Raw genomic sequence first — 19136 nt, 5'->3', positions numbered from 1 at the left:
CCCACTTCTCCGGCTCCGGGGCCTCACCTGTCAGTTCTCACCCTTGCAGTGGGAGACTCCAGCAGCTGGTCTTCTAGAACCGGCCCCCCACGCCCGCCCGTTTACCTTTCACTCTGGCCAGATGACATTTTCCCAAAACTCGTTTCATCATGTCCTTCCCCTTCACAGAAAATGACAGCAGTTTCCCAGCATCTGAAGTGGGAACTTTTGAGCCTGGCATTCCGTGCGGCCCCCGGGCTGGCTTTAGCCCTCTCCTGTGCTCCCTGGGCTGAGCACTTCTCCAGACAGGTCCGTCTCCTCTAGAGTCTAGAACCTTCCATGGCCCACCCAGGCTGAGAGGGCCTTGGGGACGGAGGCTGCCTTCATGCTTGTCCTCCCGCCTGCTGTCTGGCGTGGGGGAGATGCTCGGTGGCTGTCCCGAGGCTTCCCAAGGCCTCATCTGTCCAGGGAGCAGATCTTACACATGCTTAGATCCACAGAGTGGTAAACTCCCACCCGCATCGTGGCATCCAGTGGGGCGTGTTCCCCGGATTATAGAACACCAGTCCGACACGGCAGAAGCCTTGTGAGGCTGAGTGGGGCTGAGTGTGGGACCTGCTCTCTGCCACCAGAAACCTGTGTTCCTTTTTTTCCCCCAAATTTTATTTATTTGACAGAGATCACAAGCAGGCAGAGAGGCAGGCAGAGAGAGGAGGAAGCAGGCTCCCCACTGAGCAGAGAGCCCGATGCTGGGCTTGATCCCAGGACCCTGAGATCATGACCTGAGCCGAAGGCAGAGGCTTAACCCCCCTGAACCCCCCAGGCACCCCAGAAACCCGTATCCCTGAGGCACAGCTTCTGAAAGGACCCACTACAAATTAGCTGTTTTACTTCAAGAAACCTCGTGTGTCCTGGACACACTTAATCATGGAGTCCCATGTCCATGAACTACTACCCACTGTGGGGGTGTCGTGCTGGCTGTCCCCGTGTCATCTGTGTTTGCCCAGAGTTCTCCTGTCCCATGGGCGGGTTAAGTATTGGCTCACGAGGGCCGCAGGGCTGGTTCCCCAGCCCTGCCAGGGAGCTGCCCCGGCACCAGGGACCTGTGTGGGCACCACCGGCCCGATAGGAGTGTGGCCTGGTCGTCTTGGTGCCGGCTGTGGCCCCAGCCTTGCCTTTCCCCATACAGCAGGTGACCACCTGGCTTTGCCTCTGTTGAGCAGAACAGCCCCAAAGCGTGTCACCCTTTGCCCGGGCCCCCAACCTGCTGGGCTGGGCACAGAGCACCCCGTCCCTGGGGAGGATGCAGGGTGAACCCCCCTGCAGCTCGGGGAGGTCCCTGCCTTTGTTGCCCCCAGGTGGCCGCAGCAGAGGGAGCGGAAGGGCCCCCGGAGGCTCTGGTCACTTTCCTATAATCCCCACCTTCTTCTGGGGAGCGTGTGGGGACCCCTTAAAGCGAAAGAGCAGTTTTCGTCCGCTGGGCTACCATTTCTAGTCTCGAAAACATTTTCCCTTTGTTTGGAAAGATTGTCTTCCTTCAGGGAAAGGGCCCTTGTTAAGTATTAACCTTTTCTGCTTGTTGATTTGGCCACGCACGCGGCCCGTGCAGCCGGTCGGAGCTCCGCAAGGTCCTCCCCGAGCTCGGGCACCAGAAACAGCCTCGGGTTCCCTTTGCCCTCACAGAGGGTCTTCGTTCAGCTTTTTCTGTACCAGAAGCGCCTCTGTGGTCCCTTGGGCCGCAGACCGGGGCCGGGAGTAAGCGATTTGGTGGGTGAAGTGGAAACATTCCAGGATCCAGGCAGGTCTGGCCACGAGGTGGGCGCTGGGCCCCAGCAGTCCCCTTGCTCTGCTCTACCTGGGAGGATCCAGAAGGACCTGCTCCGAAACGCCCCCTTCCCCACCACCGTAAAGCATCCCTCCAGCTGGGCTCCTGCATCCCTGCAGGGCCCGGTTCTTGAGATGTCTCCACGGAGCAAGGACTTGCTGGGGCCCCAGCCCCATCGGGATGGAACGGGACCAGAGGCGGGGCTCCCATCACGCAGGCCCAGGGATCCTGTTAGGGTCCTGCCTGACCGTGGGCCTGCGAGACAGAGTGCCCAGGGTCTCTGGGCCTGGCGTCCCTGATCTGTCACCACAGTAAGGGAGGACGGTCTCTCCCAGATGGCTGGGATCTGGGCACGGGAGAGGTTCGGGGTTTTCCTGGCTGCGCTAAGTCGTGTCAGCAGAGCAGGACGCAGAAGCAGATGGGAAGGCAGAGTTAGGAACGCGCTCCCGTCCCCGGCCCGCGAGGTCCTCATTTTAACATTTGGTTAAAGTGCCCCCCTTCTGCTCTTTGCGGGTGTGAAGAACACAGGTGGGCCTCGTTTCTTCTTGCCTGCCTGCAGTCCCAAAGGCCAGCTGGGTCACCAGTGAGTACTCGGGAAGGGCACCCCACTGTCGCACACGAGGCATGGTGGGCGTTCGCGTCCAGCAGCTGCACTCAGGGGCTGGCCCCCCAGCGGAGTCTTGGGTACCCCTGGACTGAGGACATGCTGCACCCCAGCCTCCTTCCCTGCCACTTCCCCTGGGTTCACTGTGAGCAGCTGAGCGGGCTGCCAGAGGGATCCCAGCAGGGAGCACGGGGGGGGGGGGCCCTGGGGAGCCTGGAACCCCAGGCGGTGCAGGCCTCCGCCACCTGTTCCGGCCCGGCCCACGTTCCTGGCTCTGCTCTCAGCTCTGTGGCCTTGGGCAAGTGAGTCGGCTCCTCTGGGCCTCAGTTTCCTCACGTGTCAGGGGGCTAGTAATCGTCGCCCGAGGATGCAGCGAGGCTACAGAGTGCTTAACACGGGGCTGGCTGCCGGTGAGTGCTCAATAATTATTAGCTATTAGGGTTATTATTACAGTCATAATTGTTGTTCTCCGGGGAGAGGGCCTTCGGGGGATTCGGGAGTCAGGTTCAACCCCAGCTGAGTGGTGGCTGGGCTGGAACCAGCTGAGCTCAGACTCAGGGGAAGGGGGGGCGCTGGGCCGCGTGAACGGCCGCGTCGAGCCTGGTCCCTCTGCACTGAATTTGCCTCCTCGTCTTGGTGCGGCCCGGCGGGCGTGGGCTGTGGACCGGGCCTGGGAGAGCCGGTTGGTGCGTGTTGGTCGGGGATGGGGATGCTTCCTGGGATCTTTGCTCTGTCCGAGGCGTGGCTGGGGGTGCTTTGGGCTTCATGCCTTCATCTGGGTTTGCTGGCATTGATTTTTAGGGTGTTGCCAGCATGTCCCCTGCCTGTCCCACCTCGGAGGAAGTTGTTCGGGACCCCGCTTTCTTTGCCCTGTTGTCTGTGTTCGTCCTGGGCTGGGGCAGGGTGTCCTCCGCAGCGGCTCGGCCACCTGGCTGGCCCGCAGTTGTCCCTGGTCCTCGTGTCTTGGTCAGCGTTCCCGCCCCATCCGTTCCCCGCTGAAGGCAGAGGAGGGAGCCCGGGCACCACGTCTTCACCCTCGGGCGAGCTCTCTGCTCTACCCGACTTCCCCGCCCTGGGATGTGGATGGTCAGTGCCTTGGCTCCGGGTGGCTGACAGGGGCCCTGTGCCAGGAGGCACTCCGTAATTGGTGAGAAAGGCTGCTTCCAGCCCGTCTGCCAGACCGGGTCTCCCACTACCTCAGCCCGCAGGAGGGGCGCAGGCCCCGCGGCGCTGAGCTCCTGCCCCTAGCTCTGCACCTGCCCTCTGGCCCAGAGCCCAGATGGGACCTGCCCGTCCCCTCTGCAGCCGGGGCTGGCTTTCCTGACTTCCTGTTGCCTCTAGCCCGAGAGTAATCTAAGCCCCTAGCAGGTGCTCCTGTGTGCCTGACCCACAAATAGGCCCCTGGAACAGGATGAACACAGGCAGGCCGCGGCCCTTTCCTTATGGCCAGCCCAGGCCGGGCCAGGGACGGGACTAGAACGCTCCGACCCTCGGCCAGCGGGGACTGCCCTGGAGGAGAGGCCGTGAGGGGAGGGCACCCCCCCACCCTGTGCCGTCTGGACCCCGGCTTCCTCGGCATGGCTCACGCCCTCTCGGGAGAGCACGGTGGCCTCTCTCCCTGCGGTGTTTCTCGTCTGCTGCCTGGCGGGCCAGTTTCCACGGCTGCGACCTTCACAGTAGCCCTGGAGGCAGGGAGGCTGGCCACGTCTCCGTGGTCCCCGGAGAGGCTCAGGGTGCTGACCTGGGTTTGGAGAGTGAGCCCGTGGGGTGGGGGCAGGAGCTCCCTTCCCCGACCCCGGCACTCCCCACTCCGTGTGCAACAGGAGTGTTGGGCCCTGTCATGAGTGAGACGTGGCGCTCCACGCTTAGGGCCCCCGGGTCCCCGTGAGGGGTCCTCATGGAGTGTGGATTCCCACTCCCGGGTTGCTGTGTGGTTCTAACCACACACTCTGCGTGTCCCCACCCCCTTCCTACAGATGGGAACGGTGACTCAGGAGAACGCGGACCCTGTACAGGGTTGTGCCGGGACGAGGGGTGGTGGGTGAGGGCTGGGGTAGGCGCCGCAGGATGAGCCGAGGGGCTGCTGCTCCCCCCGTCTGACCTGGGTCCCCCCTCTAAAACCACAGTCTTCTGGGACCTGCTCTCTCTGCCTGAGGAGGAGCTGTGTGGAGCCCCAGGCTGCAGGGGCCCCTCTCTCTTCTGTTTCCTCTTCTCCTTGGGGACGCCGGGCTTGTCCTGGAAACCAGGACCCGGATATGCGGTCAGGTGGTGGGAGGCCACTGTCCCTCGGGACAGAGGCTGAGGGACGGGGCCTCCTCCTTGGAGTGTGGCAGGGTCACTGCCATGCCTTGGGGGTCCCCATGAGGGACCTTGTCTGTCCTGTCTCTCTGACCCTTCTGCAGAGAGATCTCGGGGTCATTTTATCACCCCATTAGGCAGAACGAATGAACTTCAAGTGCTTCGGCAAGAACCTGCGCTCTTTGCTCTCCCATGTTGCTCACTAGTGGAGGGTGACTTTGGGCAGGATACCCGGTCCCGTCATGCCTCTGTCCCCCGGTCCGCATCCCGGTCCCGTTGTGCCTCAGTCCCCTGGTCCGCATCCCGGTCCCGTTGTGCCTCAGTCCCCCGGTCCGCATCCCCGCGCCCACACACCGACAGAGCTCGGCTTCTCCACGTTCTCATGAAACTCCAGACCTGACCCCTGGCTTGTTCCCAGGGTAATCAGAGCTGGCGCCCAGTGCTGATTCTATAGGCAGCCTCCAGCCCTGCGTTCGGGACCCAGGAGATCCCGCCCTTCAAGGCATGTTAGTGCTCAGAGAGGCTGTAGCGGGGACCAAGAGGCGAGAGGTTGAAGCAGACCACGGGGAGGATGGTTTGTCTGTCCACCTTGCCCTGCCTGGAACAGAGGTGTCGCGAGCCTGAGGTCTTCCGTTTGGCTCCTGGCCACAGCCTTGAGGCCTCCGCGCTCAGCGGGCTGCTTTTTTCAGGAACAGCAGATCATTTGAAAGCAGAGCCTCCCAGTTTTGCCCCATAAAAAAGATTTTGTAGAGTGATGGTAAATTTTGGCACGCCTTTATTATTATTATTATTTTTTTTGCACCACTTAAAGAAAATAAAAGCTGGTACAAAGGTATGTTTGTTTCTGAAATGCGTTTCCTCTCCCAGATGTTCTTTTCTGCCAATTCCAAAACGCGTTCTGAGCTCAGTTATTTCCTCTCTGCCGAGAACAATGAGATCTCTGTGACCACACGGGGAAAGCGCCGTCTTCCTCGCCAGCGGGGCTGGGGGGAGGGCCACAGAAGTCCCACCTTCTCTCTTCAGTGGAAATGACCCGTCGGTGCCAGCCCGGAGAGAGACCCCCGCTGACCGTTGCGGATTTGGCAGCCGGCTTGCTTGCCCGTGGTGGGAGCTTGCACGGGGTTGGGGAGGCGCTCAGAGGCACGGGGCGCTCTGCACCTTTTTTTCTGAATCTTGAATTTGCTGTGTGGCCTTGGGCTAAATTCTTGGATGTGCACTGCCTTCGTGCTCCCTGGGATGTGGGATTGTCTGGGATCCCTGGAGCTGATCTGGCCCCTTCTTTCTTGCATCTGATATTGGTCCCTGGCCAAAGGGCAGGTAGCCAGGACCCAGCGCACGGGCCGAGCTGGCTGGAAAGCCAGGTGGAGCTGGGTGGGCGTTACCAGGGTCAGCAGAGCCTCAGGCCTTCCCCGGCTGGTGGACCTGTCCCCTTTTCCACTTGAGACGAAGGGTGCGTGTGCTCCTTGGGAGCAGTGAACCGCACACTCTGCCCGCGCTCGCCCATAATCCACACGCGCGTGCACCCACGTGCAGTATCCTTAGAACCTTCTTGGGTGGTTTCCACCGACTGTGAAGAGACCCATTAACAGCTCGACTCAAGATGGTTTTGATACTGGTCTCCATCAAGAACGTTCTCTACAGGGCGTGCATTTCATGTGATCTTTTTGGCCGATGCCTCCCGCCTTAGAATACCCACAACGCAGCTCTAGTCCCCACACGTTTATGGGGTTCCGAGCAGGTTGTAAGGGGTGTCTAGTGGCCTCGTTCAATCCCTGCAGGCGCTCTGGGGACCACACGAATAGACCAAGGTTAGAGCCTGCAAATTGGCCAGCTAAGGCCCCACTGCCTACCCCTTCGTTGCCATTTGAATCATAAAAGTGTTTTCTTTGATCTAAGAAGGAAATAGGCTGCTGAGCCCCCAGTACATTTCAACAAGCGACTTTCATTATGGGGGGGTGGAAAGGGAACTGAGGCCAGAGGGTGCTCCTGGGTGGCCCCACCTTCTGTGGGAGCCCGAGCGGCCCTGTGGTGCCTGCTTGCATGGGGCAGGATGCCAGGTGGAAGCTACTGCCCCCAACCCCTTTGCTGGACTGGGCCAGCGGGTCAGGCCCCCAGGGCCCCCGAGTCAGTCTCTGCCATGGCCTTGGGCCACTTCCGGGAGCAGGGAGCCGTTGAACCGAAATGGTATGTAATCAGAATGCTATATTTTGTCGAAAATAAGAATGTTAGTAACGGGCTGGTTTCTGGCAAGTCAAACTGGGACTCTGAAATACATATTTTTCCCTGCTCTGCCCTAAACCTTCTAATTAGTGAAAAACGCACATTTGCAAACATAAATCAAATGTCATCTTTCCCACCAACTTGTCCTAGGTATCCCCGAGTTGGTAGCATTCCACAGGGGCTAAATTAGGGCTTGCAGAGTGCCTGTGCGCGTGTGCGAGAGAGCAGGGGGGTGGGAGGGAGACACCGGGCAGCCTGCGGGAGAGCCCTGGCCGCCCGCTTCCTTCCCTCGAAGGTGCGCGGGCCTGCGCTCCGGCCCGTCACCTGTCGGCACCTGCACGGTCGCTGCAGCAAAATGGATAATCCGCCCAATTAGAACATGGTTGGTAGTGGAAGTGGCTTCCGGGAGAAGCACTTTCCCTCCCAGGGAAATCTCTGCGGTGCTTGTAACCAGACCCTGACAGCCACCGCCAGTGGCCTCTGTTCATGGGCTCCTTTTCGGGAAGGGCGACTCGTCTCTGGGAACCGGCCCTGCTGTGGGCCGTGTCCTCCCTCACGGGCACTGGGACCAGCTCTGGGGGCCCTGTGCACTTCTGGGGCTGGGTTCAAGGACGTGGCCTTGGGGTCCCAGGCAGGTGGGGTCATTTCGGGTTCCGTGCTATGTTGGCAGGTAGGATGCTTTCTTGCCCGTGTGGACCGGTGTCGTGGAGCTCGTTGGGTCACTTGTGTCTGGGGTGGTTTGTTGTAGATGATTCCCCAGTAGCCAGATGCAGAAAGCCTCTTTGATAGGACTGACATCCTCTGGTCGGAAGACCATGTGTCCCCAGAAAGTCCCCAGCCTTGGACACCATTCTTCCTGTTCACGCAAAGGGGAGGAGGTCGCTGAGGGGTGGGAAGCGAGTGTGCCGAGCTGGTCGTGGCCGGCACTCTGGGGTCTGTGGTGCCTCTGGCCAGTCTCTCCTGATGGCTCCTGTTCAGTTTTGCTTTGTGTTTTCTGTTTCACTTCACCTTCAGGCCAGTATTTTTCAAAATGTGTCCCCTCGGTCAAAACTACATGGTGCTCGGGGCGCCTGGGTGACTCAGTGGGTTAAATAAAGCCTCTGCCTTTGGCTCAGGTCATGATCTCAGGGTCCTGGGATCGAGCCCCACATCGGGCTCTTTGCTCCGCGGGGAGCCTGCTTCCTCCTCTCTCTCTGCCTGCCTCTCTGCCTATTTGTGATTTCTCTCTGTCAAATAAATAAAATATTAAAAAAAAAAAAACTACATGGTGCTCTTTCATCAGATACACTCGGGAAATCCTGGGTGTAGGACGTGAAACAGGTTTCCTCACTGCGGGACTTCTCAGAGCCTTTAAAATGGCAATTTCATGCTAGACTATGTTCCCCTCTCCCTAGGCTCACTTTACAGGTTGGTGGTTACCAGTGTGTGAGCTGGGCTGTGCCCAGACTGACATGGGACGTCACCTGCACTGTTCTTTCCTGTCACCTGCTTTGGTGTGGTTCTTCACACTCGTCGTCTCTGGGCAGTGGTCTCACTCTGCCGACTGTTCGGAGTGGCCTAGCTTCATGTCTGAGTCCAAGGTCAGAAGAAGCTCCTACCCACTCCTGTCAAGAGACTGGGTGAGACTCGTCAACTTTGAGATTCCGCGAGGTGGTTTGTTGGTTGCTTCTGGGATTTGTCCCCTCAAATAGACTCGGGTGAGATGGGGGGATGGTGGGAGGCAGTGGATGAAAGAGCCAGATTAGGATCGGGGGTTCCAACCCTCAGCCCCCCCCCCCCCCCCCCCGCCATTGCCTGCTCTGTGACCTCCGTGAGCTGCTGGAGAGATTCATCATCTCCAAAAAAATAAAATAAAATAAAATAAAAATAAAACTGCTCCTCCGTCAGGCCGGGTCAGGAGGTGTTTTGAGATTGAGTTGGGATAAGGTGGAGGGTGATGCGCTATAGGCCCACGGCAGATGCCAGTTCCTTCCTCTCCCTGCCCATCCCTCTGGGGTCCGCTGACCTGTGTGGGACTTGGGCTGGGGGCTTGGTGCTGGGGTCTGGCTTCAGTTGAGAAGTGGTTTCTGGGACTTGCATGGTGGGAGGCTTGCTGACCATCTGACGGTCATCCTTGGACATGTCCTGGGTTAGGGGTGAGCCTATGCTGGGTGGGAATTAGGGCCACACAGTCACCCCTGGAAGGGGCCCATGTCACTCGGGCCAGGGTTGGGAACCTCACAGTGGACCCTGGCGGTAGTGGGCTACCCAGACTGATACTCAGGGGTCCCTCTGGCAGGTCTCGATGGGTCCGTGCCAGGTCCTGGGCCTTTGCTTGTCTCCCAGGACTTTGCGGAGTACCCGAGCCCAGGCTCTTCCTCAGCACGGGGCCGGAGTGTCCTCATGCCTGCCCCAGGGCACAGCTCCCCCACAAGTAGGGGGACAGTGGGGACCCCCCACCAGCCCTTTTCCCTGTTTAATGAAAAGCCTAATTAAGGGCTTTCCTCTAAGCTTCTTTGTGCTCTGAGGTGTCTGAAACTTCATTTTCTTTGTATCTTTTGCAACTGATTTCTTCTTTCCTGCTCCACCCCCTAAACCTGCCCCTGTCGTTTCCTGTCTGTCTGCGTCCCTGACCTTTGCAATGTGGTCCCTGCTCTGGAAACTTGCCTGGGCCTCAGAGTTAATTACCCTGTGTGTGTGTGTGTGTTTGTGTGTATGTGTGTCTGTGCGCACGCGCGTGCACGCTAGGGGTAGGAAGCCTAGCGTGGCAGTTGGGGACAGCAGAAATGGGGTGACCAAGCCAGAGGAAGCGGGTGGCTCTGAGCGGCGCTGTGAGCCCAGGCTGGCAAGCCTGTGGACGGAGGAGCAGTGGGCAGACACTGGGAGCCCGGCAGGTGCGAGGCAAGCCTGAGGGCCTGGCACCGGCCTCTGTGACTGGCTGGGACACGGGAGGTGCGACGGGAGGTGGCGGCCTCGCTTCTGTGTCCAGCAATGCGCATAGACCTCAGCAGAGACATTCGCCAATGAATGTCCACAGTTTGGCGTCATAGTCCAGGTCAAGAGTAGACCTTCTGGTGTTCCGGAAGATTCCTCGAGCTTCTTTCTAACTGTTCCCTGCCCACCTCGTCCCGGGAGGCACCACTCAAGTTTTGTCTGTTCTGAACTCCCCACACTTGGGGTTGTAATGGAAGCTCTTGCTTTTTATCCCAAGCGGCCTTGGTGTGGGCGTGGGTAGAGAAGCAGTCCTTTGTAATGGCTTATCGTCTTATGCCAGCCTTGGCTGTATCTGCTTTGGATCTGAAGCAAAAATGTATTTGTAATTTTTGTGCAACCGTCAGCATACCTGATCGATGGCTGGGTGGCTATGGGGACAGCGCCTGGAACAGGAAGGGCAGAAGGAGGGCGCTCTGCCAGAAGACCCACGTGCCAGGCCCAGCCTTGGAGGGGTGCCCCCCCCCCGCAGGCAGCTGGACCCTGTTGTGCCCTGGGCCCGTGGGTGGCAGCGGCCATCCCTGCCCCGAGGAGACGACGCCAGCTGGGCGGTCTCATGGAGGACCCCGCTTTCACCCGGGCCGGGTGTGGGACCAGGGAGGGCCCGGTCTCCTTGGTCTTCTCTGGGGGGAGTGGGGGCCTGCGGGAACCCTGGGGGCTGGGACCAGGTTGAGGGTGTGAGAGGCATTTGGGCAGATCCTCGGGGACTGGGTCCGGGATGGACAGCTGAGGGGGGGAGGCTCTGGGGGCTGTGACAGGGCAGGTGCGGGGAGAGCGGGGAGCAGCATCTTCCCCGGACTTTGGGGAGAGGTTCTCGAGGTTTCCGCTCTGGCTTGGCCCATTCAGGCCGACCACTTGGACTTTCCTGAGCTTTCCATAAAAGGCAGAACATCTGTTCAGTTAAAGGAAACCCAACATATATTATTGTTGTAAATGTCAAGTCGCGCCTTTGGAGCGTTGTGGGACTGCAGGACGTGTTGTGGGGGGGAGCCTCTCTTCGTTGAGTGGGAAGCCCCAGATGGAAGATGAGACCGTTGCTGGGATGGCAGTCACCGCGGCCTCTGGCCCCAGTGACAGGGCGCCCCCCTTGCTCCGGGCATCGGGGTACAGAGGCCCGCATTGGGGACGTTCCCGACTTTGAGAAACTGCCCACATAAAGGGTTGTCTGGGCGTTTAATATGACCGTAGTCTGGAAGCTGCCGTGAGAAGCTGCCCTGGGGTTTTGCGGAGATCGGTGCTCACAGTCAAGCCACAGACATTTTCCAGCCATTTTAACATCCCTGCGTTCAGCGCTAAGCAGTCAAGGTTAGGCTCCTTGTACTTGGCGACGAGTTCACTCACACTTTTGGGAACCGCACCGATTTCTCCTTGATCCCCCTCATTTTAGACAGATCAGCGCCTTTCCTGCATTTCCTCTCAAAGGGGAAATAGAACTTTCCCGCCCGGGGGGGAGGGGGGCAAGAGGCTTCCACAGCTCCTTCAACGAGCCCCCGCGCCAGCCCAAGTGCCGTTGAGGTCTGCTTTATCAGAGCCGTTAAGGGAATTCTGCAGTTTCTCTCTGTTGGATTCCTGTGACTTTTTTTTAAAAATGATAGTTTGAACGAGGATTCCATCTAAGTACTAATGTACAAGACTGTTTGGAAAAATGATACAGTTTTATAGAAGGACCCTAAGCAAGATTTAAATCCATGTGCACGGATAGGAACACCCTATCCTGGAGAGGCAACTTTCTCCCACGTTGGTCTGTGGATTCAGCACGACTCCACGGTGTCCTGCCTTCCTCCGGGCCCAGATGCTGGCCCCTGGCTCGTGAGGAAACCGGGTGGTGACGGGGTGCGGCGTGGGGGTGCTGGTAGTGACGTGGCCTGGGGCGCCGGGCCGCCGAGAAGCAAGGAGGGGTGCGGTGAGGACACCGGCTTGCCGTGTGAGCGGAAACGCTGTGGCAAGAGTGTCGTCTCGGTCCCTCTCGGTGGGACACGCTGGTCGGGCGATGGCTCTTTCCACCTGCGTGTGCGTGTCCAAGGGACGACCACGGACGCTCTACGGGTGACTTGGGGGCTCTGATAAAACGTGGTGAGTGGCCCGCCCAGACACGGGCTGTGTGCGGATGATGGGGCTGGCCCGTGCTTGTGTTCCCTAGCTCTGTCTCCCGACAGCCCCGGAGACGGTGACTTCCCAGGGACAGTGAGCACAGCTGTGGCCAGGTCCGGGCTTCCAAAACTCACTTTCCCCGGAGACGAGCCAGAACTCGTCAGAGGAGAGGCCGGTGCCAGGCCTGCGGGAGGGAAAGGGGCACCTGTGTCAGGAGCGTGTAATTGGGCCAGAAAGTAAAGAAATCCTTGGGGGGCCGTGGGGAGGTGCTAAGAGGAACCAGGGCCAACGTGCAGGGAGTCTCGCTGTCGGCGCGCAGGGAGGAATGGACATCAGAGCTAACGGGAACGTCGTAACCCGTTTAATGAGCTAGTGAGTCTACACTGGCTCAAATACACGGATATGGAGCACACTGCGACACGCTTTAATGAGAGCTCAACGTTTAAACAGACCCCGAATGCGGGCTCTACCGGGAGTCCCAAGTCGTTCTCTTCAGTAGGTGGTAACGTTCTGTAATGTTACTGCACCATCCGTTTTGGTTTATGTTGTGTTAAAACACACAGCACATAAAATTTAGCGTCTTCACCGCGTACAAGCGTCCGGCCCCGTGGCATGGAGTACGGTCACACAGTCGTGCAAGCGTCCCCTCCACCCGCCTCCCACGGCGACATCGATGTGCTCCCAAAGCCAGGCCTTCGCTCTGAGACAGCAGTGCGGTAAGCATCCTTGTGGGTCTTTCTTCCCACCGGCTGCGTGGTGACTTTTCTTGCCTTTTCATACTGAGAAGCCTGTAAGATTTCATGAAACCTCCCAGCAGAGCCCGTGCAACTCAGGGAGCCCGTTGTAAAAGCGTGTAGCGGGCCTCAGCGGCCCGAGACAGCCAGGACGTGCTGCGGAGGAATCCGGAGGGGCTGGCTCTGCCCCGTGTGGGGCGCGTGGGTCTGGTTCAGGGCTGGACAGGAAGATGAGAGCAGAGCAGAGGGAAGGCGGGAGTGGACCCAGGTGTAGCTGGAGCTGTGGCACGAGCAGGGGAGTCTTGCTGGAGCTCCTGCCGCTGGGGATGGGGTGTGCAGGCGGGTCGTGTCCGTATCCAGTTCGAGAAACTACTAGAAGGCCCCCAGAGCTGTCAGGCAAGTTGCCTGTGAGCCGTCGTGAGTAAAATTACCTTGAGTGCAAGGATGGATCTTGGTCTTGAGCCTGGGCACGCTCGGCATTCACAGTCTTATTCATCCTTCAAGGCTCTGGTCTCACTTCCTCCAGGAAGCCCACCAGGACCAGCCGGAGGTTCGCTGTCCTTCAGGCTCCGGGTACTTCCCGTCTGGCACTCACCTGCCATTTCTTCTTGCTCAAGTTAACTATGTGCGGAGCACGTGTCCTGTCCAACTGACACAGGCTCCTTGAATGTGGCCCCACGTAGTTTTCCCTCCCTCGAGGGCTGGTGTGGGACGAAAGCCCCCCGCCCCCGCCACAGCTGGTGCCCAGGCCTCGCTGCTCCGGTGAGCGATACAGTGCTCGCCGGGTATCAGGCAGGCAAGGACTAAAACTGTTGCCTCTTTGGTGGAGTCACAGAGGATTGGGTTACCTTGAGCGGGCTGTGTTCGGTGTAGCCATGTGAACGGTGTAAAATACAGCCATTGGAATGACAGCCAGACATCTGCTATGAATTCTATATATAAATACTGGATATGCTTACATGGGGTAGTGTGCGGTGGCCGGCGCTGGGTTTTCAGACTCCTGATCCTACTGCGGTGGGGACTGGGAATTGGTCACAGGTCCTGGTCCCCAAGGGAGGAGGGAGAAGGAGCCGGCCTTTGTCCGGCGCTGCTCCGCAGAGGGGGGCTGGGAACATCCGATCGCCTGCAAGCAGGTGGGAGGGCCTGCTCCCAGTCCCCCACCAGGGAGGTGCAGAGAACCCACAGGACTCGTGGGTCGTGGCAAGAAGGGGTTGTGGACATCCAGGGTCACAGAAAGGGTCATCGGCGGCTGGTTAAACCGAGGGAGAATTTCGCAGGGGGATTCAGGCTGCTCGGGGCCCGGAGGTGCCTTTTAAGCGTGGATCTTGTTTCCTGCCTCTGAAGTTTTGCCTCCAGTCTCATGGCGAGAGGCCAGGCCCCCGAGTCCGCATCCACGCACATTCCTGTGAAGCAGGGCCGGCCCGGGACTGGACGGAGGATGTATTACCGGCCCCGGCCACTGTCCACTGAACATTTCAGATGTGCCGCTTCTGGGCCGGACCTTTGGGTGAATCGCCCGGGTCACGCCCCACAGTCTCTGAAGTGGAGGTACCACGATCGCCCTCATTTCAGACCAGATGTTGCCATCCGAGAGGCAGGTCTGGGCGGTCGCCCCAGGCTGGCTCCGGGGGTGTGAGTGTGGACGCGGTCTGTTGGCCCTTCTCTTTTGGGTCCTGAAAAATATATTGGCGCAGATAACGTCGTAGCAACATAAACGGAATTCAGCGAACACAGGACAAGTCTGTCCACCCAGAGACCCGGCAAGGTCGCCTTCCCCGGCGTCCCGTTCAGTCCTCGTGCCCGCCCAGCGCGTTGGCATTAACTGTGCGAGTACAGATCGCGGCTTGAAGTCAGGCTGGTGGGTGCGTCGTGACCCAACACGTGATCGTGCCCTTCTCCGATGTCCCTGCAGCCACTTTCCTACGCTTCTGTGGGTGTGATTTTATGCTGAGAGGACAGTCTGGTTACCCCCGCCTTTGGAGATATTTTGTTCGTTTTTGGTTCTAAAAAGGGGAGCAGCCGGTACCGCAGTCAGGACTGTCCTCCTCCCTCTGGCTCCGGGGGGTGATTCCTGCGAGGGTGCCCCGCGGGGGGAGGGTTTAGGTGTTTTCGTGGTCCTTGATACCAGTTGCTACTGTGTTTTCCGACAGGGTTTTCCTGGCGTCTGCGGCCTCCCGGTGACAGTGTGTTCTTTCCCGGTGACCCGTGCGGGTGTCGGAGCTAGGAGGTGGCCTCGCCCGGTGGCTCCTGCTCTCGTCCATCCTCCCCCCACTCTTCCCTCTCGCGTTGCGCTCTTTCTTCCCGTGATTCCTTCTCACTGCCCAGAAGCTCAGGTTCTGAGTCAACAAATCGTCCCCAGGCAGAGTGACCTGGGGTAGGTCAGGTTCCCTTTCCCGGAGCTGTAGTTACCTCATCCCAGGGAGCTGAGAGGGTCTTGGGCATATGGGCGCACAGGGAAGGAGCACATAGGACCGGCATCTGTTCCTCCCACATGCTTCACCCCAGGACCTTTGCACTGGCCATTCCCTCTGCTGGTGACGCTTTCCCTTCCACCTTTCCTTCACCCCTTCATGTCTTTGCCCCACTGTCACTTTCTTAGGGCAACTGTCCTGACCATCTTACGTGAAGAGACAGCCCCCCCCCCCCCCCCCCCCACTCAGACCCCTTACCCTGCTCTGTTTTCCCAAACCACCCATTGAAGTCTCAGGGGACTAACTTGGCCTATCTACTGTATTTATTGCTTATTGTCTGTTTCCCTGTTGTGATGGTGGACATGGAGGTGGGTTCCGCATATTGCCGATGGTGCGTCACGGCCCTCTGCCCCCACTCTCCTGGCCGGCTCTGTCCCAGTCTCCGTGCAGGGCACCATCCGGCTCTGTCCCAGTCTCCGTGCAGGGCACCATTCTCCTGACTGCTGTCTTGAGAGCTTCCTCTCCCTTCTGCTCTGCTCTCTTCTGCTCCGTCCGGCCCTGTTCCCACCATCATCCGCGTGGCAGGCTGGCTCCTGGCCATCCTGCCCTGGGTCTCTCCACCGGTGGGAGAGGAACGGCCCCCAGGATGCCGTGTCTCCCAGTGGGAGGGCCACGTTGGCCCGCGTTCCCCAGGCCCTGCGCCGACCACCAGGAGGGTGGGTGCTCCCTGTGTCAGCTGGGGAAACCCGCCTTGCTGTGAGTTCCCGTGGGGACAGGGGTGAGGCGGGTGCCTCTGGGGACTCGGGAGTGGAGTGTGCCATGCTTTCTAAACATCCCAGAAGCAGGAGCGGCTCCTTCTGGAAAAGGCCTGCCGGGTGGGGCCACGCCCACCGGGCTGCACGGAACCTCGTCCGCCGCCCACCCACCCACCCCTGGCTCTCCAGGGTGGCTCCCCTCCCCGAGAGCCTCACTTTGGGAAAAGCACAAGAAATTGAACACCCCCCCTTCTGTGGCCTTTGAAGGGTGCACCTGAACTGCCCAGAGTATAAACCGTGATGAAAATGTGGTCTTTCCAGTTTGGGGAGAAAGTACAGAGCAGAGCTAGGATTTCTTGTGCCTGGGGCAGCTTCTAGGAGCTCCCTTCCTCCCCCCGCCTTCTCCCCAGCCTAGGCTCCTCTCCTGCGGGGCAGGGTGTTTTGGGTTTCTGGCCACTTGCTGCCCACCCCCGGGGTACCTCTTCCGTCGTGCTTCCCCTGCGGCTGCTCCAGCCGATGGGAGGCTGCTTGTCTGTGGGGCCGGCCCCCTGATGATGCTCACACCTGGTGCGTCTCCCCTGCAGCCCCTCCCCTGTAGTCCCCTACTAGTGCTTGAATACCTGTGGCCACGGGGAGCTTGCTCCCTCCTGGGACAGATGCTAACTTCCAGAAGTTAGCAGCTACCCCCGGCCTCTGCTTGCTTTAGCAACGGGTCGTCGGGCTGGAGCTGGGTCCTCCCTGGTAGGAGGACGTCATGAGGTCTTGGTGGCCGCACTGTGTGTGCACCCGTGTGGGGTCTGTGTCTGGGGAGAGGATCCGTTTATCAGAGAGCCTTGTGGCCCTCAGAAGGTAGAGAATCACAGTGTGGAATTTCAGCTCCGCCTATCCGGTCATGCCTTGCTTGGGTGAGTGGGGACGAGCCAGGGGACTTGGCCGTGGGAACCTCAGGGGTCTGGGCGCCGTAAACCTCACTGGCAGAACGGGATGGCTGGTGATCCTTGCTCTGGGTGACCGGGAACAGCACGACAGTGATGAATGGGAATGTGCTCCAGGCCTGCCCCGTCACCCTGGGTGTGCTGTGGGGTGTCTCTGTTGGTGGTGGCTTTGCCTGCCTGCGTCGCTGTGTCGTCCAGACCCCACCCACCCTGTTTGCAGTGAAGGCCTACCTGCCTCTGGTCCTGGTGGGCTCTTCCTCTGAAGGTTCTGGACCCTCCCCAGTCTGGGCATCCTCTCCCTTCCCCCACTGTGCTCTAGAGCTGGCCGGCTCCCGCGTCGCAGATGGCGCCCGGCCTCTGGCCAGGCCGTCGGCGGTGGGCGTCCCTCTTCACTCCCTGGGGCCTCTAGCTGGGGGTGGGGACCGACACCCTTCTGGACAGTCCCCCTCTTCCTTCCCACCTCTCCCAGGGCAGAGGTAACGGACCTCCTTAAAGCTGGGGTGCGGGAGGCGGGTGGGGCGCCGGGACCGGATGTGCAGGGCCCCTGCTGTGTGCCGGCCCCGGGCAGGGCCAGGAGCGCTGTAAGCCGGGCAGGTGGACCCGCAGCGTGCTGGGAGTGAGTCCGGTAAGAAGCTGGGAAAACAGGAAAAGTCCCATTTCTTAACGATTAAAAACTTTTTAGTGAAGTCAGTATACACAGAAAAGTGACGTATGTTTGCAGACCAAACGCACCCATGCGCCCAGCGCACAAGTGGTCCGGTGCGCGGAGGCCGCGAGTGTGCTGTTGAACTTGGCTGTGCGGGCACCCCTCCGGGTCTCCTCTTCCCCGTCCGCAGAGTGGGCGCGACGCCCTCCACAGCCCACGCCCTTCACGGGGTCCCCAGGACGCTTGCAGGGGAGCCTGCACGGCTCTGCGTGGCACGGGTGATCTGCAGGGACCTGGCGGCCTGTGATGATGAAGGTTCTTTCCTCTCTGTCTGTGTCTGCTTGGGGCAGGGAGGTCCGGGACAGACACCCTTTGTGGCCATCTCCTCGCAGGAGGTCGGGATGCCCGGCTCACATGGAGCTGCGCCGCCCCGTCGGATCTTTACAAGCGTCCCTCCCTGCCTTGTGACGCCGTGATGCCGGGCGCTGGCGGCAGTGGTGGGGCCCCAAGGGGGTCCTGACCTCCAGCCCTCCTCGTGTCCCCCATGTCCTCAGGGGCGTGGCCCGGGTTGGAGCCCGGCGCTGGCCGTGGCAGCCTCTCAGCCCTGCTGTGGCATAGGGTGCTGTTGAAGGGGTATGGGCTGAGGGGTGGCACCCCGGAGAGGGAAACTGAGGACAGTGCCAGGAAGGGTCCTGGGCTGGGACAACGGGTCTGGGAACGGTAAGGGAATCCCGAGGCCCGGCCAGGACTGTGCCCCCACGTCCCCTTCTCTTGCATCAGGCTACTGTGACTTCTCTGTAGCCCCTAGAGGTGCCAGGTGGCCTGGCCGTGGCATCCTGGTGTGAGCGGCAGGCGTGGCAGGAAGAGTCCCCTGGGACTGCCTGCCTGCGCCCAGGGGAGCGGGAGGAAGGAGCAGAGGGGCCGGGTGCGGGTGCGGGGGCCAGGAGCTCTCGGGGCTTGTGGCCCCCTGTGCCGGGGCATGGGACCCCCGACTCAGATCCGGTCCTCACCGATCGCTTCCCCCCTGCCCCCGCAGCCTCGCCTCTCCTGCTGTTCGCCAACCGCCGGGACGTGCGGCTGGTGGACGCCGGCGGAGTCAAGCTGGAGTCCACCATCGTGGTCAGTGGCCTGGAGGACGCGGCCGCCGTGGACTTCCAGTTCTCCAAGGGAGCCGTGTACTGGACGGATGTGAGCGAGGAGGCCATCAAGCAGACCTACCTGAACCAGACGGGGGTCGCCGTGCAGAACGTGGTCATCTCCGGCCTGGTGTCACCCGACGGCCTGGCCTGCGACTGGGTCGGCAAGAAGCTGTACTGGACGGACTCGGAGACCAACCGCATCGAGGTGGCCGACCTCAACGGTACGTCACGGAAGGTCCTATTCTGGCAGGACCTCGACCAGCCACGGGCCATCGCCTTGGATCCCGCTCATGGGTAAGCCCAGCTCCTTCCTCCTTGGCGGGGGGGCCCGGGGGACCCTAGTTTCCCTCTTGAATTGACTTGAGCCCAAGCAGCTTTTTCAGGGCAAACCTGGCCATCTTAAAAGGAGTTTGCCTTTTGGAACCTGGTGTTGGGAACCATTTCCCCCTGAAAGGCCATGCTTCGGTTTCTGTTTGAAACCTGCTGCGTCCAAGGCTCCCGATATGCATCACGAGGTCTCTGCTGTGTG

The 19136-nt window shown here is 60.2% G+C and overlaps 1 protein-coding gene across 1 annotated transcript in view; it reads left to right on the top strand.

The window, feature by feature from the left end:
• Positions 1-19136, top strand: part of LRP5 (LDL receptor related protein 5) — a 96224-nt gene that overhangs the window by 8244 nt on the left and 68844 nt on the right. Inside the window, exon 2 of the mRNA XM_046014149.1 lies at positions 18505-18901. Within this exon, the coding sequence (XP_045870105.1) occupies positions 18505-18901 (397 nt within the window). The remainder of the gene's footprint in view (positions 1-18504; positions 18902-19136) is intronic.

Source organism: Meles meles, chromosome 8 (genome assembly GCF_922984935.1).
Source record: "Meles meles chromosome 8, mMelMel3.1 paternal haplotype, whole genome shotgun sequence".
NCBI classification, from domain to species: Eukaryota; Metazoa; Chordata; class Mammalia; order Carnivora; family Mustelidae; genus Meles; species Meles meles.
Note: the sequence above shows the minus strand (reverse complement) of the source record. Positions and strands in the feature narration are given on the sequence as shown.